The sequence below is a fragment of the Macrotis lagotis genome, chromosome 1, assembly GCF_037893015.1.
Source record: "Macrotis lagotis isolate mMagLag1 chromosome 1, bilby.v1.9.chrom.fasta, whole genome shotgun sequence".
NCBI classification, from domain to species: Eukaryota; Metazoa; Chordata; class Mammalia; order Peramelemorphia; family Peramelidae; genus Macrotis; species Macrotis lagotis.
Genome location: NC_133658.1, coordinates 655,301,115 through 655,328,431, shown reverse-complemented (window position 1 = coordinate 655,328,431; position 27,317 = coordinate 655,301,115). Strand labels below are relative to the sequence as shown.

Sequence of the window (27,317 nt, the reverse complement as noted above, 5' to 3'; positions counted from 1 at the left end):
ATTTCCTAAAAACAGCAACTGTTCCTCACTCCTCAACTTTACTCTTATTCACTACCTTACCCTCCTACTCCTTCCTAATTCCTATTCCTAGTTCTATTTATTCCTATTGCTATTGCTATTCCTAATTCCCTCCCAAGAATCCCTCCCATACACATCCTTCTATATTTCCCCTCCCCAGTAATCTACACACTCTTCTTAATCTATCTACACACTACCTTCTGTATACCTCATACTTCTGGAATGACTACTTTGTTTCCCTTGTTTTTAAAGCAGGAAATGAGCACCTTAACCAGTACCCTACAGGCCCTAGAGAAGGAAAATAGGCGGTTGATGGATCGAATGACAGCAATGGAACATCAAAAAGTAATTTCTGAAAATCATGAGGTGAAAGACCATCAGTAGGGATTAAAAGATCATTGATCTAGTAAATACAAATTTATGAAGTGGATTTTTTTTCTTCTTTTACTGAAATTCAGTGAGAAAGTTAAATACAACAAATCTCTTACAACTGAAAAATAAATAAAACAGAAAGAAATTAAGAGTTAGTTTAGCTCTATAGCTAACCATCAATTATCTGAATCAATAAAAAAGGAATGATAATAGATAATCCACAATCTGGAAAATATCCAAAATTATTTCTACTGTATTTATTTGGGTATTTCTTCCCACTCTGCCTCCTCTTTCCACAGTTTTGAATGAAGTTATTTTTTCTTAATATAAAAAGTTATATAAAATATCTTTTTAACATAAAATGAATGGTAGAGTAAATTATTCCAATTAAAGTCATTTGTAACATATGCTCAAATTTTGACAAATATTAGGGGTGAGGTGTGGTTTTCTAAGGCTACTAAAAGTAGACTATCTAGTTCAGTATCAGAAAATATTTTCATTTTTATAACAAAGGCTATTTTTAAAAGAATTTTATGGCTTTTTTGTGAAGCAGTTAAACTATTTCAAATTTTGTCACAAAGTGCTTTTGACTTCAGATACCAGGAATCTTCTGTTTATTCAAGAAAAGTGATCTTTCTAGAAGAAATGGAAGATAAATAGATAGTATCCAGTTGAAACACAGATCAATGGGAAGATAATAAGAGAGTAACTCACTGCTCTTGATGGCTTCAGATTATCTGACCCAGATGATTTAAATCCTTGAGTTATAAAAAAGGCCTGGCAAACGTAATAGTTGAGCAACTACCAATACTCTTTGAAAAATTGTGGAGAATAATAAAGGTACTTCAAGATTAGTTAAAGGCAAATGCCCACATTTTCTAATAGGATCTACAAACTCTAGTCAATGTTTGATTTTTCTCTTCCTGGTAATAATAGAGAATGTGTCCTCAAAGGGATAGAAAAGGATTCTGTGATTACAAAGAACCACAGGTCATGTCAAATTTGCCTTTATTTCTTTTTCTGACAAATTTACTAGATTGGTAGATCACAGGATATTGTATATTTCTTGTTATTCAGTTGTGTTGTTATCAAGAAACCCCCAAATGGGGTCACAAAGAGTCAGACATGACTTAAATGACTGAACAGCAACAAAATTGGAAATAATTTTAGAGGAAAGGCATTAGCATTGAGGGGGAACTGGGAAAGATTTCTTTCTGACATGGGATTTTAACTGAGATTTGAAGTAATTGAGAAAAGCCAGAGGGCAGAGATGACAAAGAAGAAGTTTCCAGGCTGGGGCCTAGCCAGTGAAAATACTTGAAATCAAGAGATAAAATTTCTTGTTCAAGAAATAGAAAGGCCATTGTTGCTGCCAGAGACTATTATATTTGTATTGTATTATTTCTATCTTCTGGCCTGACAAGAGACAATGAAGAAAGCAGAGAGAAAAGAATTTTATAACCAGAGAATCCAGCAATGTAGATAAAATGAAATTAAAAGTTAACAAAGTCAAGTTAAATACAACAGACGTATTCATTCCAAAGTATTAAAGTTAAAGTACACATTTTTCTACTATCAGCTGTTAAACTACAAAAATGAATCAAAGCATCATAAATTTAGAGCTAGAAGGAATCTTTTTTTTTTGTTTGTTTTTGCAAGGCAGTGGGGTTAAGTGACTTGCCTAAAGTCACACAACTTGGTAATTTTTAAGTGTCTGAGATAGAATTTGAACTCAGGTCTTCCAGGGCTGGTGCTCTATCCACTTTACCACCTAGGTGCCCCTAGAAGGGATCTTAAAGACAATACAGTTTCTTCATTTTACAGATCAAGAAAAATTAAGTCCAGAGAGGTGACTTGCCCAAAATTATACAATAGAAAAACCAGTCAGGATTGAATGTAATAATGTTCTCTAACTACAAGACCTATAAGTACAATTATACTACAATTTCTCCTATATGGAAAAAATGACATGCACTCTCAGTTTTTCCTTTACACTTTACAGAGAGTATATTTTATGGAGTGTGTCAGGTATTTAAGAGTGGTGTTTGTAGTGACAAAAAGGGATAATTAATTTTAAAGTAAATAAAATAAGCATATGTATATTCTATAATACTCTAATAGTTTAGCTTTCCAGTCTAAAGTCCTATGTGGGATATTCTAATGAAGCTATAAAAATTTGAATTTGAGATTCCATCATAACTTCCCTATATGAAAAGATTATTTAATTTTTTTCCTCATTATAGTAATTGAAATATCTGTAACATCAGTTTAAGTTGGTATTATACACATTACCCCTGAGATCTTCAAATTATATTATAGCATTGTTCTATGATTCTTTGTGAATTATATGCAAATGCAACTTCTAACAACACAATGCACAAACTTCTGAGTTGGTATCTGCTGTGAAGATAAAATTGATGTGTCAGAAAACAGTGAATTTATGACTGTCAGCACCACTTCCTCTATAGTAGCCTTTTTTGTATACTCTTCCTGTAAACAGTGGTTTAGGGAAAAATTAAGAGGCAGCAGTAAACAATTCAGCCACCTTTGATTTTATCACTAAAGATTTTTCTCACTAGAGAGATTTCTCTTTTTTTGCACATAGGGGTCCCTTTTTGTATTTTTAAAGCTATGAATACGTAGCTTCAACTTTCTAGCCTTAGAATACATATCATTGATTATTTTACCAGCATACCCACCAGCAGGTGGAAAAGATCCTGGGAGAAATTACTGACTAAGAATAAACTGGCCTATGAAAAAGGGAAGCTCCAGGTACAAGATTTGTTTTCCTTTTGTTGTTTCAATTTTTTCCTCTTTAAATAAGCAAATTATATCCAGCCATGATTGTTTGCAGTTTTTCAATAATTTTCACAAATAGTATAGATAGTCTCTGGTTCCTTGCTTGATTTTTTAAAAAATGTTATATATTACTTTTTCCTAATAATAGCCCTAGGAATTGGGATCTGGTAAGGATGTAATGGACTTGGCATTCATTCACTTATTCAACAAGCATATATTATAGATTTCTTATATACTAGACATTTTGTAGGTATTGAGGATATAAATATAAAAACAAAAACCTTGCCCTTAAGGAATTACATTCCAGAATTGTATATGGAATATATTTTCCTGGAAAAGTTTCAGGGAAAACGAACATTAACATCAAGGAAGTAAAAAAGATCTTTTGAAGGACAGGGAATGTACTAGGTCTTGAAGGAAACTAATGGTTTCAAGAGTCAAAGGTAAAGAAAAAGAGTAGAATAGGGGTAAGTGATAGGCCAATGCTTTATCCAATGTGCCATCTAGCTGCCCCTGGTCTATGTTTTCTTTTACAACATGACCAATATGGAAATATATTTTGCATGACTGTGAAAGTATAACATATCATATTGCTTGCTTTTTCAATGAGGCGATAGGGAGGAGAGAATTTGGAACTCAAAATTTTAAACATGAATGTTAAAAATCATAATTGATAAAAAATAAAATACTAAATAAATAATCTTTTAAAATTAGAAAAATAAAGTTCATGGCTTTAAAAAATAAGTTTAAAATAACTATGGGTAAGCTGTTTCAGGCAAAATGTAAATCTATTCATCTATCCATACATACTTTTTATTACATACCTTTTTATTAACATATTAACTAGGTAAATTTATAAAAGAAAAATTTTAGAATACTAAAATAGACACTAGAATGTGAGCAGTTTTCTAATCTAATGATTTTACCAGTGTCAGAAAATGTGGTCTGAGGATATTCACAACTTTGGAGAATAGACTAATTTAAGTATAAAGGATAACTGGCCATTTGAAGGAAATATTAATAAATTCTGTTCTATAAAATAGAATTCTTAAAAATTCAGTTATTTTGAGTGCTATCTTAATTGAAATACTACACATATTAATAGAAAACTTTTAATATTGAACTGGAAATAAATTTGGCAAAATTGATTGTTATTATTTTAGGAGTTCAAGCAAAGATGTTTGAAGTTATCAAAGTTTAAGAATATGCTTTTCATATATGCAGTTATAGTAGAACATAAACCTATGCAAAGTGAAATGAGTAGAACCAGAAGAGCATTATACAGAGAAACAGCAATATTTTAAGATGATCAGCTATGAATGATTTGGTTGTTCTCAGCAATACAATGATCCAAGTCAACTCTGATTTCCATTATACAGTAAATGGGTTTAATTCAAATTTACATTCTGTGTTGAAGAAAAAATAATGTAGAGAAAGATATTTATAATAATATAAGCTTTATGTATTTCCACAATGATAAAAGGCATTATTTGTTTATAGATCATTATAGAAATTGGGTACACCAAAAACTGTTCATTTCCCTTGATCTAACAGTTATCTATTATTAGTTTGTTGTTGGGTTTTTTCACTTTAAAGCTCCAAAAAAGCAATATATTGTGGAAAAAGTTATTTGCCTTTTTGCTTTTTAAAAATTGTAGTTTATCATGGTCTGTAGCCATATAACATTAACAGGAGAATAATGATGTTTAAAGGCCGTTTGTCTTTAAAAACCTTTTGATTGTTGGAAACAGTACATATTTTCCTCAATGCAATTGATCCCATTTTCTTCCTTATTTATTCTGGGCCTGGGTCATTATTCATTTGCAGTACCTAAAATATTTATATACTGAAAGAATAGTTTAATGGGTTATTTATCCAACTTCATATCATTGTCTAGATAACTGGCATTCCTAATCCACTTTGATAGGTCTCTTTAGTAGTTATGAGGAAACTATGCATACTCTGAATTTCAGAGAATCTTGTAGTGTAATATTATGCAGCTTGTTTTAATCAGTAAAAGATCATCAGCAATCATGAGGTACACTCTATTACCTATTGAAAAAAAATCTAACTTCCACTTCTGGATGAGGGACTAGACATTTTATCCAGTCTTCACAAGCTTTCACAACTCATCAGTTAGGAATTGTGGGGGACTGCTAGGTGGCGCATGGGGGTGACTAGGTGGCGCAGTGAATAGAGCACTGGCCTTGGAGATAGGAGTACCTGGGTTCAAATCCAACCTCAGACACTTAATAATTACCTAGCGGTGTGGCCTCAGGCAAGCCACTTAACCCCATTGCCTTGAAAAATCTAAAAAAAAAAAAAAGGAATTGTGCACACAAGATAAAGCAATTATAGCTTTCTCAGTAGGCTAAAACACTAAGAAACCTAAAAGTGTAAAACCTTGATTAATGTTAGAGAAGCTAGTCTCTAGAAGGTTCATTCACTATCTTCTTCACTTACCCACACTTTAGGGATGTGGTACAAACTATCCTAGCAACTTCTGCTCTGGAATCCACTCAGCAGTTTATTGCTGAACAGCACGGTCTGCTCTTACCTTTACCATTCAGTGTCATCTAGAGATCTCTCTGTTATACCCATCTTTTTTTTTAAATTTACATTTTTATTTACACATTACTAAAATAATTGTAAGAGTAATTGTTGTGAGAGTAAACATAATCCCCACTCCTTCCACAAAAATAAAAAAAAAAAACCTCAAGAGAAATAAAGTGAAAGAAAGAGGAAAAAAATGTACTTCAGTCTGTTCCAATACCATCAGCTCTGTCTCTGGGGTGGATCACATTCTGTATCATAAGTTCATCAGAGAAGTTACTTCCATATTTTTCCACAATTGATGTTGCTGATTGTAATTCCCTCCACCCATTTCGCCCCACTACCAATATTTTTTTCTCTCCTTTCCACGTTGTGGAACAGCTGAGTGGCACAGTGGAGTCAAGAGACCCCAAGCCTATATCCACCCCAGAGACCCAGCACCCACCCAGCCCCATGGTCCTGGATAAGCCATCCAACCCTACCACTTTGCAAAAAAGTTAAAAAGAAAATGTATTTATCTGACTATCCTCTCCCATGATCTACCCTCTTCTCTATCCCCTACATCCCTCCTCCCTTCCCCCTGTCCTCTTTCTCTCCTTTTTCTTCGAGATTTCTATGCCCTATTAAGTATAGATGTTGTTTCCTTTCTCAGGCATTTCCAATGAGAATGAAGGCATCCTTTCCTTTCTCTCAGTACATTTTCTTTTCACCCATTGACTCCATATTTAAAATATATTATACCTTCAAATTCAGCTCTCTCCTGTGTCTCAACTATAAAGCTCCTTCTAACTACTCTAATAAATGAGAAGGTTCATATGAGTATTATCAGTATCATGTTCCCATTCAGGAATATATGCAGTTCATCATTATTAAATCCCTCATAATTTACCCTTCTCATCCACTCACTCTATGCTTCATCTGAGTCCTGTACTTGAAGATCAGACTTTCTGTTCAGCTCTGGCCATTTCAACAGGAACATTTGGAATTCCCATTTTGAAAGTCCATCTTTTCCCCTGGAAGATGATGTTCAGTTTTTCTAGGTAGTTGATTCTTGGCAGCATTCCAAGATCTTTTGCCTTCTGGAATATTATTTTCCAAGCCCTACGAGCCCTTAATGTGGATGCTGCTAAGTCCTATAATCCTTACAATAGTTCCACAATATTTGAATTGTTTTGTTCTGGTTCCTTGTAATATTTTCTCTGACTTGGAAGTTCTGGAACTTAGCTATAATATTCCTGGGTTTTTTTTTGGGGGGGGGGAATCTCTTTCAGTAGAAGACTGGTGGATTCTCTCAATTTCTTTTACCCTCTGATTCTAGGTTATTGGAACAATCTCCCTGTAGAAATTCTTTAAAAATGAAGTCAAGCAAATTGCTGTATGTAGGGGTGGGGGTGGGGGGAGGGAAGTAAGATGGGGGAAAAAATTGTAAAACTCAAAATAAATAAAATCTTTAATAAAAATAAATGAAGTCAAGGCTCTTTTCCTGAACATGACTTTCAGGTAGCCCAATAATTTTTAAATTCTCTCTTTTGGATCTGTTTTCCAGATCCATTTTTTTCAATGAGATATTTCATTTTCTTCTAGTTCTTCATTCTTTTGTTTTATTGTGTTTTGATTTTTCACAAAGTCATCAGCTTCCTTTAGCTCCATTCTACATTTGAAGGATTATTTTCTTCAGAGAGCTCCTTTATCTCTGGCCAATTCTGCTTTTTGAGATATTTTTCTCATTAACTTTTTGAACTTTTTTTTCCCATTTGACCTAAAATAGTTTTTATTATGTTATTTTCTTCAGAGTTTTTTTTGGTTCTTCTTGACTAAGCTGTTGACTTGATTTTCAGACTTTTCTTGCATCTCCCTCTTCTCTTCCCAATTTTTCTTCTACCTCCCTTACTTGATTTTCAAAATCTTTTTTGAGCTCTGAAAAAAAATCTGAGACCAATTTCTATATTTCTTCAAGCATTTAGATGCAGAAGCTGGAACTTTTTCATCTTCTGAATGTGCGTTTTGGTCCTGAGCTTTTGAGTACTATTGGAATACCTCCCTCAAGGATACAAACATGTATAGTGGACTGAGGAAGAGAGAGGATGTAAATATGTATAGTGGGGCTGCACCAGACCTGAAGGAAAGGGGACTGGGAGCCAATAGGGGTCTGTTTTTGTGCTTCCCCAAATGTCACTTAAGGCAGAGTCTGAGGCTGGTTTAAAAAAAAGTGAATTCTCCACTGTGAGATGTATTTGAGATGGTTTTTTGTTGTAATCACTTGGGGATTCATAGTCAAAGGGGAATGAATCAAAAAGTGAGCAAGAGAAAAACTGAAATTTCCAAAGATCTTGGATGAAAATGAAATCAGTTATAAAACAGAACTCAGGTAGATAAATCTAGACATATATTAACACATATGCAAACCCAAACATCTCTGAACAAAAATTGCAAAACAAGAAAATTGAATCAATGGCTAATTGGGCAGAGAACCCTATGGATTCTTGAAAGAACAGGGAATCATAGTGGGATGTACCCAAATAGTTTAAAAAGAAATCATAATCTTCCAAGCTAAATTTATAAGGCAATAGATGGCAGAGATTAAGGCCTATATAACAAAAATAATAGCAAAGTAGAAATACTTGAATCCATGGTGGTGAGTTTCTCCAGAGAAGTGAAAGAACAACTGATTGGTAATACATTGGTAATAGTAAGTGAAGAACAGTCTGGGAGAAGAGAAGTAATTTGCATTGTTAAAAGAACACAAGTTCTCAATTTAAGCCAAACACATTGAACTCAAAAAACAAGATATATATATATATATATATATTATGAGGATCAGTTCTCACAAAACACAAAGTCAAAAATAACACCTCAATGCAAGAACAGAATGCAAGAAATCTGTTCAGAATTATTGAGAATATCAAATACCAATTAAAGAATCCATATGTTATCTCTAGGAAAAAACCTCAAAAGCATAATACTGAAAACTTCACAGCACATATTAAATTTAACACTTTCAACAACAAATTCAAGCAACTAGACATTTAAAAATCAAAGGAGATGACATTTCCATGTCCACCAAAAACTGCAGAATGTAATGGAATAATATATTCCAAAATGCAAAAAAGCTTTCTGCATTATATAACCTATAGATTTGCATCTAATCATGAATGAAAAACTATGGGTATTCAATAAAAGAGAGGTATGTGAGGTATCCTTGCAAAAAAAATGAAAAAGAAACTAATCAAAAAAATCAAAAAATCAATAAAACTAATTATTCAATTAGTAAATGCCCCAGGCAACACATCATAAAAAGGTGAATAAAGACAGCTAACAAGTAACAAAATAAATTGTTTTACTATTGGCAAAAAATATTAATATTTTATTTGTTTTCCAATTATATACAATAGTAGTTTCTACCTATCATTTTTGTAAGGTTTTGAAGTCTGCAATTTTTCCTCCACCCTCCCTTTCCTCCCCCCAACCCCCCCCCATAAGGAAGTCTGGTAGTCTTTACATTGTTTTCATGCTATATACTGTTTTAAGTTGAATGTGTTGAGAAATCATATCCTTGAGGAGAAAATAAAATATTAGTAATAGCAAAATTATGTTGTATATAAGACACTTAAAAAAAATTGAAGTTAATAGGCTTTGGTCCATTTAAACTCCACAATTCTTTCTCTGGATACAGGAGGTATTCTCCATCACAGGTACTCTAAAATTGTCCCTTATTGATGGAATGAGCAAGTCCATTAAGGTTGATCATTACCCCCCATGTTGCTGTTAGGGTGTACAGTTCTGGTTCTGCTCATCTCATTCAACATCAGTTTATTCATGTCTTTCCAGGCTTCTCTGAAATCCCATCCTTCTTGGTTTCTAATGGAACAATAGTGTTGCATAACATACATATACCACAATTTGTTCAGTCATTCCCCAGTTGATAGACATTCACTCAGTTTCTAGTTCGTTGCTACCACAAACAGGGCTGCTATGAATATTTTTGTACAAGTGATGTTTTTATCCTTTTTCATGATATCTTCAGGGTATAGACCCAGTAGTGGTATTGCTGTATCAAAAAGGTATGCATATTTTTATTGCCCTTTGGGTATAATTCCAGATTGCTCTCCAGAAAGGTTGGATGAGTTCACAATGCCACCAACAATGTATTAGTGTTCCAAATTCCCCACATCCCTTCCAGCATTGAACATTGTCCTTTCTGGTCATATTGGCCAATCTGATAGGTGTGAGATGGTAACTCAGAGCTGATTTAATTTGCATTTCTCTAATCAGTAATGATTTAGAGCAATTTTTCATATGACTATGAATAGTTTTGATTTCCTCAGCTATAAGTTGTCTGTGCATATCCTTTGACCATTTGTCAATTGGGGAATGGCTTCTTTTTTTTCTTTAATAAATTTGACTCAGTTCTTTCTTATATATTTTAGAAATGAATCCTTTGTCAGAAATATTAATTGTAAAAATTGTTTCCAAATTTACTTTTTTTTTAATCTTGGTTACAGTGGGTTTTGTTTATGCAAAAGCTTTTTCATTTAATATAATCATAATTATCTAATTTGTTTGTAATGATGTTCTCCATCTCTTCCTTGGTCATAAACTGCTTCCCTTTCCTGGATCTGACAGGTAAACTATTCCTTGATCTCCTAGTGGCAAAAAAATACTATTGACAAAGTTGCTAGTCTCACTCTCTCTGGAACCAACTGTGGCAAGATAGAGGGCAGGATGACTGGACATGGCCCCATATGCAGGGGGAGATATTGACTGTTTTAAGATAAGAACTTTCCCAAGTCTCAGTTTATTTGAGGCACTGCCCAGTCAGTGATAAAGGATCAATAATAAATGAGACAAAAAATGCCGTGGGTACAAAAAAATCAATTTGGGAAGGGAAGACCCTCAGTCCTGTCTTACTTAAATTCATTTCACTTGAAAGTCAAGACTTCACCTTCCTGATGTCTTCTAGAACAAAGGGCAAATAACTATTTGAAAGTAGGAGTAGTAGGGGGGCTTCTAGGTGGCACAGTGGATAGAACACCAGCCCTGGGGTCAGGAGTACCTGAGTTCAAATCCAGCCTCAGACACTTAATAATTACCTAGCTCTGTGGCCTTGGGCAAGTCACTTAACCCCATTGCCTTGCAAAAGCTAACAAAAAAAATCAAAATGAAAGTAGGAGTAGCAGAGGGGAGTAACTGCCCTTCTTGGGACCCAACTGGTCAGTTCTAACTGGGTAAAACTCTATCTATTGAAACTATTTAAAGGAAAAATAAAAACTATGAAGAGAAAGACACCTAAGGGCACTGAAAAACAACAAAACAGAAGTACCAATTAGACATTTCTAAAAGTAACCAAACGGTTAAAGATGAAAGGAAAATTAAATAGGAGAAATAGACTTAAAACACTATAGATTAATAAACATCATACTCAGTTATACTCTATTACAGATGAATCATTGTTTTTTGGGGTACCAACAGCAAAATGAAAGAATTCATAAAAAAGGAAAGGAAAGTTGAAGATTTAGAGACATGAATAATATATTCTTATTATGTCATTGGTACATGGTGAAGAGAAAAGAGGGCCCATAGTCTCTCAAGAAGAGGATCTATGATAGCATAGGTGAACTGATAAAAGGAAGAATTGAAATGAAGAAAAAGAAAGATTAAATCTCAATTCACTGGTGGGAATTAATCCCATTGAGTACTTGGGAGGAGAGAGATGTTCTATATTAAACTAATTTACCAGATTCTTTTTTGATGAAAAGAATATGATCCTAATATTTAAACCAGGAAAAATAAAAGTATAGAATGAAAACAATAGAAAAATACCATTAATGAATATCAATTTAAAAAAAATTTTTGATGTATATGGAAACTTTCCTCTTTATTTTTTTATATTTTATTTTGTACAAATGATGTTTTTTCATATATTTTTCATACATTTCATATATTTAAGAGTAAACATAATACCCCCTCCCCGAAAAAATATAGACCCTCATGAGCAATAAAAAGGAAAAAATTAAAATTAAAATTAAAAAAAATAATAGGGGCAACCAGATGGCATAGTAGACAGAGCACCAGCCCTGGAGTCAGGACACCCAAATCCAGCCCCACATACACAATAATCATCCAGATGTGTGACCCTGGGCAAGCCACCCCAACCCCATTGCCCTGCAAAAACCAAAATAATAATAATAATAATAATAATAATAATAATAATAATAATAATGATGATGATGATGATGATAGGAGTGGAGAGGTGGCACAGTGGAGAGAGCACTGACCCTGCAGTCAGGATCACCTGGGTTCAAATCCAGCCCCAGACACCCAATAATCACCCAGCTGTGCAGCCCTGGGCAAGCCACCCAACTCTACTTGCCCCGCAATCCCCCCCTAAAAATATAATAATAAATGTGCTTCAGTCTGTGTTCCAACACCACCAGCACTGTTGTGAGTGGATCACATTCTTTAGGATAAGTCCATCACAAAAATTACTTCCATATTTTTCCACTGTTACCATTGCTGATCACAACTCCCTCCATTCGTACTTCCCTACGACCATACACTTTCACTCTGTCCCTCTTCTTAAATGTTCTGTAGGGTAGCTGAGTAGCACAGCAGACTAATCACTGGCCCTGGGGCCAAGAGGCCCTGAGCCCATATACCACTCCTAAGGACCAGCAACCACCTGGCCCTATGGTTCCAGACAGGCTATCTAATCCCAGCCCCTTGCAAGAAGTAAAAAAGAAAACGTGTTATATCTGACCACTCTCTCCCATGGTCCCACCCTCTCCTCCATCACTCACACCCCCCCTTCCCCCATCCCTCTTCTTTCCTTCTTACTCTAGATGTCTATACCGTGTTGAGTATATATGCTGTTTCCTCTCTGAGCCACTCCTGATGAGAGCAAAGGTTCCCTCATTCTCCCTCGCCTTCCCCTCTTCCATATCATTGCAATAACTCAATGTAATAAAAAAAACTTATTATATGGAATATCTTGGCCTAATCCACCTCTTGTTTCTCTTACTTCCATTAGATTTTCCTTTTAGCCATTGACTCCATTTTTACAATATATTTTATCTTCAAATTCAGCTCTCTCCTGTGCTTCATCTATAAAAGCTCCTTCTACCTGCTCTATTAAATGAGAAGTTTCTTATGAGTATGATCAGTATCATTTTTCTATGCAGGAATACATGTAGTTCATCATCATTAAGGTCCTCATATTTCCCCTTCTCCTCATCTCTCTATGCTTCACCTGAGTCCTGTATCTGAAGATCAAACTTTCTGTTCAGCTCTGGCCATTTTAATAGGAACATTTGAAATTCCCCTGGTTCATTGAAAGTCCATCTTTTTCCCTGGAAGAGGACGTTCAGTTTTGCTGGGTAGTTGATTCTTGGTTGTATTCTGAGCTTATATTCCAAGCCCTATGAGCCTTTAATGTAGTTGCTGCTAAGTCCTGTGTGATCCTGACTGCAGCTCCATAATATTTGAATTGTGTCCTTCTGGTTGCTTGTAATATTTTCTCTTTGACTTGGGAGTTCTGGAACTTGGCTATAATATACCTGGGGGTTGGTTGTTTTTTATCTCTTTCTGGGGGAGATGGGTGGATTCTCTCAATGTCTATTTTGCCCTCTGCTTCTAGGATATCTGGTCACTTTTCCTGTAGGAATTCTTTAAAAATGATGTCAATGCTCTTTTCCTGATCATGACTTTCAGGTATCCCAATAACTTTAAAATTATCTTTCCTGAATCTGTTTTCCCGGTCAGTTGTTTTTTTTTTTACAATGAGATGTTTCACATTTTTTTCTAATTGTTCATTCTTTTAGTTTTGAAGTATTGTTTCTTGACTTTTCATAAAGTCAGCAGCTTCCTTTAGTTCCATGCTTACATCTGAAGGATTTGTTTTCCTCAGAGAGCTTTCCTATCTCTTTTTCCATCTGTCCAATTCTGCTTTTTAAAGCATTCTTCTCCTCAATAACTTTTAAAAATGTTTTATCCATTTGAGCTTTGCTGGTTTTAGTTTTTTTTTTTTTAGATTTTTATTAGGTTTTTGCAAGGCAAATGGGGTTAAGTGGCTTGCCCAAGGCCACACAGCTAGGTAATTATTAAGTGTATGAGACTTGGATTTGAACCCAGGTACTCCTGACTTCAGGGCTGGTGCTTTATCCACTATGCCACCTAGCCACCCTTTTTTAGATTTTTCAAGGCAATGGGGTTAAGTGGTTTGCCCAAGGCCACATGGCTAGGAAATTATTAAGTGTCTGAGGTTGGATTTGACCCCAGTTTTTCCTGACTCCAAAACCAGTGCTCTATCCACTGCGTCACCTAGCCTGGTTTTTAACATGTTATTTTCTTCAGCATTTTTTTGGATCTCCTTGACTAAGCTGCTGACTTCCTTTTCATGTTTTTCCTGCATCTCATTACTTTTCCCAATTCTTCTATCTCCCTCACTTTTCAAAATATTTTTTTGAGTTCTGTCATAACATGAACCCAATTTCCTTTTTTCTTGGAGTCTTTAGATGCAGGAGCTTGTACTTCCTCAAATTCAGATTGAGTATTTTGATCCTTCTTGGGATCATAGGCAATGTATTTCTCAATGGTGTTCCTTTTTTTCCTCTGTTTACTCATTTCCCCAGCCTGCACCTGGTTTGGGGGTGCTTCCTGAGTGTTTGAATATTATTGGGACACCCCCCCAACAAGGATCTCCATGTCTGAGGCTCTGTCTTCCCTCCTGGTCTGTGAATGACCACAAGCACACCCCTCTGCCATGGTGCTGAGGTGGGGGGGCCTCCTATTCTATGGAAGTCCTAGACTGTAATCAGGATCTGAGTGTGGTCAGAGCCCCAGAGTCCTGTTCAGGTACAGAGGGCAAATCTTGGAATTCTCTCTCCTCTCCCCTACCCTTGTTATGCTGAGCTCTGGCAGACCCCCCCACCCAGTGCTGATCTTCCAAGTTGTGTCCAGTGCTCCCCCAGGGTGTAGGTCAGGAAACTGCCCCCGCTGCCACGAGTCTCAGCACCCAGGCACCCTGGGGCTACCTCTAGGAGGCTGAAGTTCCTTCACTTCTGGTAGGCTGCCCCTCTAACTCTGTGGAGCAGAGCCTTTCCATTGTTTTCCAGGTCACCTTGGACTGGAAAATTGCTTCACTGTGTCCCTCTGTGGGTTCTGTCTCTTGAAAATTTAGTTAGAGTCCTTATCTTATAAATTTTGAAATATTATAGAGAGACAGCATCTAAGAGAGGCTCTTCTCCTGTTGCCATCTTGGCTCCACCCCCCCAATTTAAAATTTTTAAATAAAATCATATATAATAGAGAAATTCATCTAATATATTCATCATGGGTAAGTTAGATTTAAACCAGGGATGCAAAGATGGTTCAATATCAGCAAAATAATTAACGATCACATTAAAAAAAACATATAAAATGACAGGATTATTTCAACAGAAGAAAAGGCCTTTCACAAAGGACAACACTTATTTGTGCTAAAAACTCAACACAGGTATGAAGAGAGCTTTCTTAATGTCATCAAAATTAAGAAATATTAAAAAGTATCTAAAATCAAAAGCAATCATTCTGTGCAATGAAGATGCCCAAGAAGTTTTCCTAGAAAATATAGGATAAAAGCAATGATACCCAATCACCTCACTATTAATCAGCATAGAAAAGAGAAAATAAAAGTGGAAACACAGGTAATGGGAGAGAAAATTACTCCAATTTGCTAATGATATTACATAAAATATCCTTAAATAAAGAACCTAAAAAACTGGTAGAATATTCAGTATTCAAGGCTGGACTGTGCAATAAAATAAAAGTTACAATAATACCAAAATTTACTTATAGTTTTAATGTTATATCAATCAAGTTGTGGAAGAAATATTTTACACAATTAAATAAAACATTAGCAATATTCATTTGGGGAATCATCTAGAATATCAAATAAATAATGAATAAAAGGAAAGGTTGAAGAGGAAAAAAAATAGCACTTTCAGATCTCAACCTACATTATAAAACTATTCATCAAAAGCATTTGATATTGGTTTTTTAAATTAGATCAATGTTGCACATGTATAATCTTGACCTGATTACCATCTCAATGAGAGGGGAGGAGAGGGAAGGACAAATGGATTGAATTTAGAACTCAAACTTTAAAAAAAAAGTTTAAAATTGCTTTAACATGTAATTGGAAAAAAAATCTTATTTTTAAAAAGTAAATCAATGGAAAAGACTAGAAAAAGAATCTGAAACAATGGAATTCAATGACCCAATATTTGATTACCTTGAAAGCATAGATTAATTAGAAAAGAATTTCCTTAGTGTTAAGCACTGTTGAGAAAACTAGAAAGTAATCTGGCAGAAATTAGTTTTACAACAAACCCTTATGCCATATTCCACAAAAAGATCAATTGTAGAATGAATAATAGTAATATTAAGGGTTATATGTGACTTTAATATTAAAGATTATGTCATAAAATATTTTAGCAGTAGCTGATCATATAGCTTTCCCAGCTGTGAATAGGACATATATTCTTAGCTAAGCAAGGGTAAGAAGCAGAAGCAATCACAAAAAAATTGTTTTTACTACATAAAATTAAAAAAGCTCCTGCACAAAGAGTTGATTCATCTAGAAGAGAAGGGAAGTGTAAGAATGAAAAAAATATTTGTATCAGATTTCTCAGATAGTGCTATTTATCCAAGGTATGGACACAACATATATGTATAGACCCAATACCATTCCCTAATAGATACGTGGTCAAAATATATGAACAGAGTTTTCAAAAGAATTGCAGACTCAACAATCATATAAAAGAATGCTTCAAATCACTAATAATGAGAGAGATACAAATCAAAATATCTTAAGATTTCACCTCACAGTAATCAAATTGGGAAAAAAATGATAAAAGATTAAATAACCAATTTTGGAAACATAGTGGTAAGATAGATACATGTCCTTGTTGAATCACAACCATTCTGAAAGGTATTTAGGAATTAGAGTGACCCAAATGTCCATTTCTTTGATCCAGAGATTCTACTTCTAGGCATATACCCCCAAAGAAGACCTTGGACCCTATATCCTTTTGGGATATTCAGAGACAAAGAATAGATGTGGGTGCTGGAAGTTTCACATCAGTTGCAAGGGGAAAAGTAATAGCAGAAATATTATACTTTTTCAATTTCTCATTTTTAGGAATTGACAGCTTGAGTTAGCTTGGTGTTTTAGTGACCCCTTCTCTTCTTGATCCTTTTGTCTAATCTGTTAGACTATGCAGATTACTCTATATTAGAGATTGTTTGTATCCTGACTGCCTAGCGAAATGCCTGGCATCTAGGAGATGTTTAATAAATCTGAATTAATTGATTATTTTTATAATACTCATTGGACTATTATAAATAGTGTGTGCACAAACATATCTACAACCAATTACTTCGGTCTATAAAGATATAGCCATTTATTTTTGTGAGGTTGTATTATTTGCCACAGACTTCTTATATTTTTCTCTTCTCAGAGAAAGACCAGCTCTGATACTTTATTGTGGCTTCTTAAAAACTATACAAGTAGAACACAAACTCAAGCAGATCCTGCCAAAATTGAAAAGTTTAGCCTTTTTGTCAAAGATCTAGCCTATTTGAAGTTTCACCTATTTAAGTATAAGGATAGTTGTTGGTCACCTGGTAGTACTTATTTTTTAGTTATATGGAGCCATGAAATAGAACAAAAATGCAATTGATCCCAATCTTTTAAGAGTCCCTTCTTCCTCCACAATAGCATAGAAGCAGAAAAGGAAGCAGAAGATACCATTTAAGACAATCCACAAGTAATTAATATAACTGTTAATATTTTCCATGTGTTTGTCCAAAGATTTATATCGATATGTTGGCAGAATTGTCTAAATAATTATTGATATTTCACTAAAAATAAAATCCAAAGATGTTAGACTTTTCTCAACTAAATAGAAGATGACCTGGTAAAGAAATTGGCAGAGTTAGTTCCATAATGTTCCCAAAGGCAACAAGAAACTAATTCCATGCTGATTACTTAGTTATTTCAACTTTGAGGGTCATGATGACCAAAAAGCATAAAGATCACCATAAAAATAATAGAAACTTATGTATAAGTATCCATTAAAGAGGATAATAAATAAATTATATAAAGAGCTCAATATCACTAATCAAATCAACAATATACTTTGATATTGTATGACTTCATTGTGAAACCAAAAATAAAGGAAAGTGTAGTTTGCAATCAAGAAACAAAATAGGCCAAAAACTGGCTAATATGCTACTCAGAAATATAATATTTAGGTATCATGAGATGAAATAAGTATAATACTATAACCTATTTCTGATTGTCTATTTGCAAGCATAAGCATTTATAATCACCTACTCTAGAGTCACAAAATATTACAAATATTTCTGTTGAAGTAGAAAATTTTCTATAAAATCTGATTTTAAAATGTCAATATAGATTTAAGTTACATCAAGTTAAACTTATGATTAACTACTAAAAAACCTAAGTTATTCCAATGAATTATGAAAATACATCAGTTTTGAGATTTTTCATATGTTCCCAGTCCTTCAATTTGATTTTACACTTCAACTTCTTTCTCTTTTTTTAAAACTCTGTTTTTCTGATAGGAGTTGAGGGGTCATGGTGTTTATGTTAATTTTTTCCTTATTTTCCTCTAGACAAAAGTTAAACAGCTACAAAAAGAAATAAACTCTCTTGCTGATACCCGTTCAGAGAATGATGAACTTCGAAAATTGAATAAGGCTCTAGAGACAAAATATGCTCAGGTATGATTAGAGCTTAATAAGTTAGATAGTTGCTATAGTATAATGATCTTCTAATAGACTGATCCAACATTCTTCCAGTGAAATCAATGTACTAACACCTAATACCATTAAAAAATCTTTTTTGTTGTTATAGGCAAACTCAGAGCTTACTGAAAATAAGATAAACCTACAAAAGAGAGGTCAACTGAAAGAATTATTAAAATAAGTATATTAATTATTTGTAAGCTTATTAATTATACCAACAAGTAGCAGTGTATGACTTTGGGAGTTTAATCTCAATAGACTTTGTTCTTAAGTTAAAATACAAATAGTCCTTAATATAAATATATTCTTTTGGTTAAGCCATATAGTAGCTATATTGGGCTATCAAACAAAAGATTGTTTCTTACTAGGTTACATATATTCTTTTTCTCTATAAGAAAGAAAGAAAACATTAGCACAGGGATAACATGGTCCAGATTTTTAACTATAAATTGGAAAAAACTTTTCCAGCAATAGGTTCCATAATGCAAATAATAATCTTCAGTGATCACAAAAGTACTAACAAGACATTTCATTATAGAGGGGGCAAAAAGTTGAACTCAGAGTTCTTACTCTGACACCATTAGCTATGTAACTTTGGAGTAATCATTTCTTTAGATTTCAATTTCCTTATCTATAAAATGGGGAAAATAATATTTGTGTTTCCAAAGTCACAGTTTTGTTCAACAAGCATTTTGTTTGTGTGCCAGACACTTTTAAATTCATGCATATAAAAATAAAATAGACTTTGCCCTTAAAGAACTCTACCATAAGTAAATACATAGATAAATTTACCAAATATGTAAAGAAAGTATATATAAAAGAGGCAGATCCAAAATTACAGAGTAGCAGAAAGTCTAAATGAGCTTTCTGTCACAGATTCTCCAAACATAAAAAATGCACCAGAATGTGTCTTGATCAGGAAAGACAGGGGGGGGGGGAAATCACAGACTTTTTTTAGATTATGTCAGCATAGTGGAATAGGTATGAGAGTTTTTCAGTGGTTTGGAAGCATTCCAACACAGAGAAGCAATGCAGCAAGACAAGTGCAGGAAGGTGCAAATTGGCAAACTGTCTCTTACTACCTAGTTCCAGGTTACAAATCTAGGACTGTGTGAAGATGGTTTGCAGGGTTAGGAGCATTGCAGTCCCAAATCTATGAATTGAGCAATTAAGCAGATTCAAAAGCAAGTAGAATGGATGTAGTTCAAACTTCTAGGGCAAAATAGGGTCTTACTCCAGTTTCCAGACCATTCTGAAGCCATTAGCAGAATAAGCAAGACAGGAATCCCAGGCCAAAGGAAAGCATGTAGTTTTATTATTATGAACCAGTAGAACTTTCAAACTAGTTAATACTGGCTGAATCCTTCAGAAGTCTACTAGAACTCCAAATGGAATTAAGCCTTTACTCAGACGTAAACCCAGTTCAGGAACTTGCAGATTTGTGCAGCAAGGCACAAATCAGATTTTCCCTGAATTAGACCTCTTGGGGAGCACTAAAAGCTTGCAAATCCCCATTTCTAGAATCCTGTAATAACGCTACACTCACTACCACATGAAACAACAGCAGGACTACCTCAGACATTCTCTCCAGTAGTTCACAAAGCCCAATTCTACAAAATCTGAAGTTAGGAAGTAGAATGAAAGAATTAAACAACAGAAATTAATCCCCCCATAAAAAGCTACTTTGACAAAAGGAACCCCTAAGACACAGACTTAGAAGATTTTAAAACATCTATAAAGTCTTCAATTTGAATTCCAGGAAGAATTGAAGCAAGCATATTTTAAAAAGAGTTAAGATACTTTTTAAAAATGAAAGGAGAGCACTAAAAAAAAGAATTTGGGGAAAAAAGATGAGAGTTGTAGTAGAAAGAATTTGAAAGAGAATTAACAGCATGCATAAGGGGTACAAAAATTTACCAAGCTACAAAGACCTTGAAAATTAAAACGTAACAAAAAGAAGCTATTGACTCCACGAGACAACAAGAAATATTAAAGTCAAAATACTGGAAAAATAAAAGTAAATATGTTATCTTTTTTTTTTTTAGGTTTTGCAAGGCAATGGGGTTAAGTAACTTGCCCGAAGTCACAGAGGTAGGTAATTATTAAGTGTGTGAGGTCACATTTGAACTCAGTTCCTCCGCACTTCATAATCTGTGCTCTATTCACTGCACCACCTAGCAGCCCCAAATGTAAGCAAAAACAACGGACTTAGAAAATAGATTAAGGAGCAAAAGCTTGAGATCAGTACATTATCAAAAAGCTATAACTAAAAAAAAAGAGCCTGAACATCATATTTCATGAAATCTTAAATGAAAACTTCCCAGATCTTCTAGAAGCAGAGGACATAGTAGGAATAAAGAGGATCTATCAGTCGACTCCCAAACAAAACCCCCAAAAGAAAACTATGAAAATTCAGAACCTCTAGGTTAAAAAAAGTTACTTTAAGCAGCCAGAAAGTTCCAAGACACCATAATAAATCAGATAATGTTATAGTCATATTACCAAGGAATGGAAAGTTTAGAATATGATATTCCAGAAAGCAAAGGATGCAAGTTTGCAACCAACTGTAATTCACCAAACAAAACTAAATATAGTTACAGAGATTTAAAAAAAAAAAAAGATACTTAAACAGGGGCGGCTAGGTGGCGGAATGGATAAAGTACCAGCCCTGGAGTCAGGAGTAACTGAGTTCAAATTTGGTCTCAGACACTTAATAATTACCTAGCTGTGTGGCCTTGGGCAAGCCACTTAACCCCGTTTGCCATTGAAGTGGAATTGTAAATATTCCTGATTTTAAAAATACTAGTTACATAAAAACTTTGAAGTATATGCAAAGTAATCAAGAAAAACATAGAAAAGTAATCATGATAAACAGCCATAATGGAACTAAAGAAAGACATACTGTTTTCATTCTAATAGAGGGAGATAATTCAGTATATTCCATATTTTAAGAAAGCCTATCATCATCATCAGGGCTCAGAGTGGAAGTCTAATTAGACATAAAGCCTTGAATTGTTCAGGTACATCTTGATGATCTTAAAAGAATACAAAGGGGAGGGGAGGAAGGATAGGTAAATTTATTTTTATTTACATAATCAGTATATGGAAATGTAAACAAGAAGTCTATTTAAAAAAGAGGAAGAGCTGGAGAAATGGACAATACTTGAATGATTTAATCAAAGGAGATAAAATGGACACATGCACCCAGTAAAGACTGAAATAATTTCATTAAACAAAGAAAAAGGGGGAAACAGGAGAACAAGAATAAGGTAGCTTAAGGAAGGAATTAGTCTTAAGCAAAACAAGCTTCAATAATATATATCCTCAAAATATTTATAGCAGATCTTTTTGTAGTGGCAAAGAATTCAAAACTGAAGGAATGCACATCAATTGAGGAATGCCTGAACAAGTTATAGGATATTAATGTTGTGTTATTAAAAAGGATAATTTCCAAAAATATCTTGAAAAAGTCATATAAACCTATTCATAATCAATTCAGAGGATAATAACAATAATATCAGAAAAGTAAACAACTTTGAAGGACTTAGGAACTCTGATCAGCTCAGTGATCATGGTTCCAGAGGACTCATGATGAGGCAGGCTATCCATCTTATGACAGGTGAAAAACTCAGTACAGATTGAGACATTTTTTTTGAACATTTTTCTTTCTTTCTTACTTAGGGGGTGGGAGAGAAGGTAGATTTTTGCTGATCTAAAATCTTAATTTAAAAACCGCCAACATTGAAATATGTCTCCTGGCTCTCAGCAAAGAGATGTCAGACTAGACAGTTGAGGGATGTCCAGACATTTTTTCAGAGATGGTCAATGTTTTGTCTTGCTTTACTATTTATTTGGTACAAGACAAGGCTCTATGGTGGTAGGGGAAATCATTTAATGAGAAGTGAAAAAAAAAAGACCATCAACACTAATAACTGGAAAGATAAGGAAAAGTCTCATATAGAATGTAGCAATTAATTGAACCTGAAACTAAAATAGTAATTTCAAGAGATGAAAGTGAGGAAAGGATATTAGAGATATGAGGTACTTGTGCAAAAATAGGGGGAGAAGATGCTATGCTGATACAGGGAACAGCAAGTAGGTTAGTTTTACTGAAATGCAGTTAAAAAAAAGATAACTTGAAACCAAATTGTGAAGACAAGATTTTGAAAGTTAATTATCATTATGATAGACATAGCTACATAGACACATAGATAGAAGTGAGTAGTTTTCTTACTAAGCAGTTACTATACTCCAGGCACTGTTGAAATTGCTAGGGACACAAATACTAGCAAAGAAGACAGACCCTACCCTCAAGAAGTTTACATTTTAATCAGGAGAGACTATATGTGAAAAAGACTAGAAAAGGTTGGAAGAGTACCAGCAACATGGTGTGTAGCTGGCAGGAAAATGGTAGGATATGAGGGCCAAATTTTCCTGCAAAAGAAGTCAAAATCTCACCTATTAGAACCTGTTGTCCCAGCACATATTCCAAGGTAGTGGTAGGGTAAAAAAGATGAGGATAATGCCTAGAATGTAGGCAGCATAGTGAGAAAATGACTGGGAAGTATTACTTGTGGACTAAATTTTTAACTAATACTTAAAATCATGGTATCTTGAAGAAATCCTTCAATATCATCCAGTCTAAGCTGGATTTGAATTGAAAAGAAAACAAAAACTCAGATTAATTGACTTGGCTATAATCACACAATGGTTTTAGAACTATAGTCCTCATTCTTAGTTATTCCAGTGCACCATGCTGCCTTTAAACCAGAAGGAAAAATTCTGTGTATATGGCACCTGGTAACCAAGGACTTGCAAGTTCTCTTCATATAGAATTCACCAAGAGTTCCAGTCAACTAATATGGTGATGGGTGATGAGGTCACAAAGTCAGAAAAGGAGACTTCACTTCAAAGGTTACACTGAAGATAATGTTTTGAGGGTTTAAGAAATTACTTAGATCTTAGTCTTCAGTCAGATATTCTCTGAAGTGTGGTTTCTTCATTCTCTAAATATCTTTTACTAAATAGATATCAGACAAAATATTAAAGTAATTTCTTCTAGCAAGTATCTGCTTCCAAAAATATCTTGTTTTTGAAAAATTATTACAAAATGGTTTTTCCTTCGAAAAGAAAGAAATCTTTAGAAAGACCAGTGACTTCAAAGTGCAGTGAAAGTTATTCTAAGCCCACTTTGATCAATGTAAAGGAAAGAATTCCAACTGTTGCTTTACCCAATGTTGTTTCAAGTTCTTCACGTCGAGTCAGCTTTGAATCTCCTTTGTCTTCTATGAGGTCTCCTCAAGATTTTGGGGACTCAAAAATCTCTTTGAAGACTCTTTTGAATGCTATCAAGACAATGGAGGGAAGGCTGGAAGGTAAAATAGATATTCTTGCTGCCAGACCATTAACAACTGAAGAAACAACTGAAATTTTAAGAAGAGATGTGGTGAGTGAAAACCATGAGCATTTAAAATGGTGATTAGAACCTTATTGCAATGGTATAAAATGAAGAAAAATTCATATAGTAAGTGAATATATATGAAGGTAATCCTGAAAAGGTCTTTCAACATGTCAGTAAGATTTAAATATTTAGGAAACAGGTCATACAGAAATAGAAAACATTAAGAGGGCTTAGATTTTTAGCCCCTGATTCATGTCGTGTAATCACTTTTTTTTTTAACTTTGGAAATCAAGGTAATAAAATTTAATAATTTTAATAATTAAAGTTCTGGTATACAAAAAGAGAAATAGTCCCAAGGAACTACTTCTTATTGTAGAGAATAACAAATATACCATTAAATAAATATAAAACAGAAAGTTTCTAAGTACAAAGTAATTTTGTAGGTGAAGAAAGAGAGCACTAGCAGCTAGAAAGTTCTGGAAAGGTCTCATGTAGAGGGTAAACCTGGAGCTAGGCCTTGAAGGAAAGTCATTATTTCAAGAGGTGGAGGTAAAAAGAGGTTTTAAATATCATTTTTAGGAAAAAAAATTCCAGGGAGCAGCTAAGTGGTGCAGTGGCTAGAGCACCAGCCTTGGAGTCAGGAGGACCTGAATTCAAATACAGCCTCCGACACTTAATAATTACCTCCTTGGTAAACTTTTATTGGGCAATTTTGGGCAAATTATTGGGCAAATCACTTAACCCCATTGCCTTGCAAAAGAAAAGTTCTAGTAAAACATCTTCAATTGATATTTAAAATAGAAGAAAATTAATATAGGCATTGAGTAGGTTCTGCATGTTTTCTGTAGACATTATAGGGGCAGCTAGGTGGCGTAGTGGATAGAGCATTGGCCCTGGAGTCAGGAGTACCTGAGTTCAAATCCAACCTCAGACACTTAATAATTACCTAGCCGTGTGGCCTTGGACAAGCCACTTAACCCCATTGCCTTGCAAAAAACAAAACAAAAAAAAAAACCTGTAAACATTATAGCAAGTGGAACCCAGGTGTATATATATTACTGTTAATGACTACATTACAACTTAAAAATAGGAATTTGTGGGCATAATTGGTGAAGAACTTGAACAATGGTGGTAATTAACAAAATGATACATTTTTTGGCCTTTCCTAAAAAAACCCTGATATTAGAATCTACAAAGCAGCACCCCTTTGAATCAATTGAGTTTTACCTCAAAAATACTAAATTTCAAATATTTGAAAGGAAAAGAGTTCAAAGGAAAATATTTAACAGAAAAATTTTTTAAAAATATAATGTTTATCTAAAAATATTTCCTTGATATGCTACTAAAGTTGGAAAAAATTAAAAACAAAAAGCTCTTTTGATGGTGTTGGGGAATAATAGAAAATAAACTAATCTTATAATTTCTACAATAGAAGGAGTACTGTACTGGATTTAGCTCCACAAGATTATCTCTGCTATTTGTGCAACACTGATTAAGTTACTTAACCCCTCTATATCCTTGTCAAAAAAATGAGAGTTAGACTAGGTAACTTTAAGTGTTTCCAACTCTGTGATCCTTTGCCTTTGTAAGATTATTATTATTATTACTCTGAGGTAATACTATTTTATAAGCTAGTTCAATTCTATTAAACTAGTCTTCATTTTCCTATCACCTCCAAAAAAGTTACTTGTATTTAAAAAAAGAACTAAATATTGGTTATTTCTTCCGTGTTCTACATGATAATCTCATTAAACTTCTTTTTTAAACTTTTTATGTGAAATTTAAAAACTATTTTTGCCCATATGGTTTACTTTTAACTATAACAAACCATTGTGGGAGGGAAATATCTTTTGTAAAATCCAGAAAATGTGACTATTAATATTGTTTTAATATTTTAACATTTGTTTTCTAAATTGCCCTGTTTCTCATTTTGATCATTCACTTCCTATGTTTTGCAAAGTATTAATCATTTTTTCCTCATAAGATGCACACTATTCTCGCAAATAATGAAGATGATTTTTCTTGGGCAATTAAATCCCGTGATGTGTCATGAAGAGAAAGTCATAAAATGAGGGGGCTCCTGGAGGCTTTGGAAGAAGGGGAAAGGAGCAAGACAAGGAAATTGGCAAATCTTTTTTTTGAAAGGGTAGGAAATATCCTGTTGCTAGAGTGAAAACTTTTCATGAGCCGCATTTCTTATATTGTTGCCATAGTTGGAAAGAAGAAAATCAAGAAAGAGACCTTTTTTAAACTTTTTGTTTTTTCCTCTTAGAGGAAAGATAGCTTTAAACTACCTTTAAAGAATTTTCCATCCAAAATCTTTTTTTTTCTAATTTTTTTTCTGTCTTAGAAAGTCAAAGAAAGAAGTCAGATTTTTTTTATCAGTTGGAGCTTTTGTTTAAAAGCTTTAAGCCCTAAATAAAAATTACTTACTTTGATGTTTATATTGATGTAACAGAGAGCTAATGTTACTTTTAAAAATTCAAGCCATTATTACAAATCGATGCCTATCAATGGGAGAATGGTTAAACAAATTGTAATGTAAATGTAATAGAATATTACTACCTCTAAATAAAAAGTGATGAATATGAAGAATTCAGAGAAGCATGGGAAGACATATTGAGTTGCTACAGAATGAAGGAAACATTACAAGACAAACAGTACACTCATTGACCTACTATAAATGGAAAGAATATAACAACAACAACAACAAAAAAAAAACCAGAATGTTACACGATTTTAATGAGCAAGCTCAATCCTGAAGGATAGATGAGAAAATACAACTTTCTCTCTTTTCCTTGCAAAGGTGGGGGGATGCAGTGGGGAAGTGAGGATCTTATGGGTACAGAACATTGTATCAGACTCAGAAGATATGTTTATTTGTTTTGTTGAATTGCCTTTCTCCCCCTACCCCTACTATTTTTTGTTACAAATCATGATTCACAGGAGAGGGGTGAGATATTTTTGAAAATGAGGGTGATGTAAATTTTTTTTTAAAAATAAATAAACTTTTAAAAATTTATACCATAAAATTGTCCCTACTCTGCAATGTCATTCTTGAGAACACAGCTTAGGTCCTTTCTCTCTGCTATCAATTGTTGATATCAAAGATTTACACTGTGGAGAGGGCTATACACCATCTTGCTCTTATGCAAACTCTAAACTTTTCAACAACTCTTCTAAGATAATTTTTGCAACTCGTGATGAAGATCACATTCAAGTTTTCTTTACGTAGGATGATGTGGTACACAATTGAATGGAAGAAATTTTTTAAAACCCACAGAATTGTCTTTTTCTTCCCAGCATCTTGACTGCATTTGTTAATATTGATTGAAAAATAATCCAAAGTATTCTGCCTTCCACATAA

At 33.9% G+C, this 27,317-nt stretch overlaps 1 protein-coding gene across 5 annotated transcripts in view; it reads left to right on the top strand.

The window, feature by feature from the left end:
• The window catches only part of CCDC150 (coiled-coil domain containing 150), a 136,313-nt gene that overhangs the window by 53,402 nt on the left and 55,594 nt on the right, over positions 1–27,317 (top strand). For 3 of the 5 annotated variants that reach the window (XM_074215427.1, XM_074215425.1, XM_074215428.1), the window contains exons 14-15: positions 271–363; positions 18,418–18,525. In XM_074215427.1, the coding sequence (XP_074071528.1) occupies positions 271–363; positions 18,418–18,525 (201 nt within the window). Of the gene's footprint in view, positions 1–270; positions 364–18,417; positions 18,526–23,430; positions 23,996–27,317 lie in introns of those variants that run through there. The other 2 variants (XM_074215429.1, XM_074215430.1) reach the window with 2 other exon arrangements.